The 1168-nt window shown below is 39.1% G+C and overlaps 1 protein-coding gene across 1 annotated transcript in view; it reads right to left on the bottom strand.

Moving 5' to 3' along the window:
- Positions 1 to 743: 743 nt before the first annotated feature.
- Positions 744 to 1168, bottom strand: part of LOC106104600 — a gene marked incomplete in the record, with an annotated part of 949 nt that continues 524 nt past the window's right edge. Inside the window, 1 exon segment of the mRNA XM_013284687.1 lies at positions 744 to 1168. Coding sequence (XP_013140141.1) covers positions 922 to 1168 — 247 coding nt within the window.

Genomic DNA, 1168 nt, shown 5'->3' with positions numbered 1-1168 from the left:
GTCCATGGGGATCCAACAGCAAGGCAGGGTGGTGCGCCGGCTGCGCCAACGGCACCAAAGATGCACATGCTACAGCGACAAGAGCGGAGAACACCACCAGCAATTTCATTTTGAATCGTGGTCTGTGTTGTGATTGAGCAAACACGATCACTTCAAACCGATTATTGGTTGACTGATAATGCAACAATATTGTCAACAGCTTTTATACTGTTCGTAGTCAAATAAGTATGTAATTAAATTTTAACCATACGAGGCTAAAAATTAATGTTTGTAAAATATCAATGTCAAGTGTCACATGAAAGTAAACAGCCTCGAGCCTTACCCTACCGACTTTTATGTTCATTTATGTATCAAATACGCTAAATTTAAATCCTTTATACAAATATAATTTGTGTAATAAGCTCAGAATCGATTACCTAGCCAATACACACTCGTATATCGATACTCGAATAAATACATACGGCTTCTTCTTTTTATTCCTTGTGTATCTTACTTCTTACTATACTATATACTATTACTATTACTATTACTATTTTAGATGGATAGATGGATGGATGTTTGTTATAGTTTGTAGCCCAAACTGCTGAACGGATCTCGATGAAATTTGGCATAGTTGTAGAGAATAGTTTGGAAGAACACATAAGCTACATACTTTTATTTAAATTTCACGCGTATGGAATCAAGGGCGAAATATAGTCTAGCTAATAGAATAAATAAATGATAGTAAATAAAATTTGCCATTGTTGAAAATACATTTTGAAATAAAAATCTTTTATTTGAAATAGTAGCATAATTGAACTTTTAAGCATAATCACTGCATCTATTTGAAGCGTTTAAGAACCAAACTTAATAGGTTTAAATAGATTCAACGATATGTGCCAAGAAAAAAAAATATCTGATTATGTTATATAATTACAATGTCTACCATGAGGTGGCGTAGACAGATGGGGTCCAGAGTGAACGAGCGTCAACGACAGCGGGCGCTGCAACGAACTGCTGGTTGTAGACAGCAGGGGACAACACCTGTTCGGTCAGCAAAGCCGGGGAGCTGCGCACATCGTAGCGTGACTGGTGAGAGACAGCGGCGGGGGCAGCGTACAGGGGCGCAGAGTATACCGAGCGAGCATCAACTACCGCTGGCGCAGCAGCAACCACGGCAGGAGAGGTG

Source organism: Papilio polytes, unplaced genomic scaffold (assembly GCF_000836215.1).
Source record: "Papilio polytes unplaced genomic scaffold, Ppol_1.0 DF823510.1, whole genome shotgun sequence".
NCBI classification, from domain to species: domain Eukaryota; kingdom Metazoa; phylum Arthropoda; class Insecta; order Lepidoptera; family Papilionidae; genus Papilio; species Papilio polytes.
Note: the sequence above shows the minus strand (reverse complement) of the source record. Positions and strands in the feature narration are given on the sequence as shown.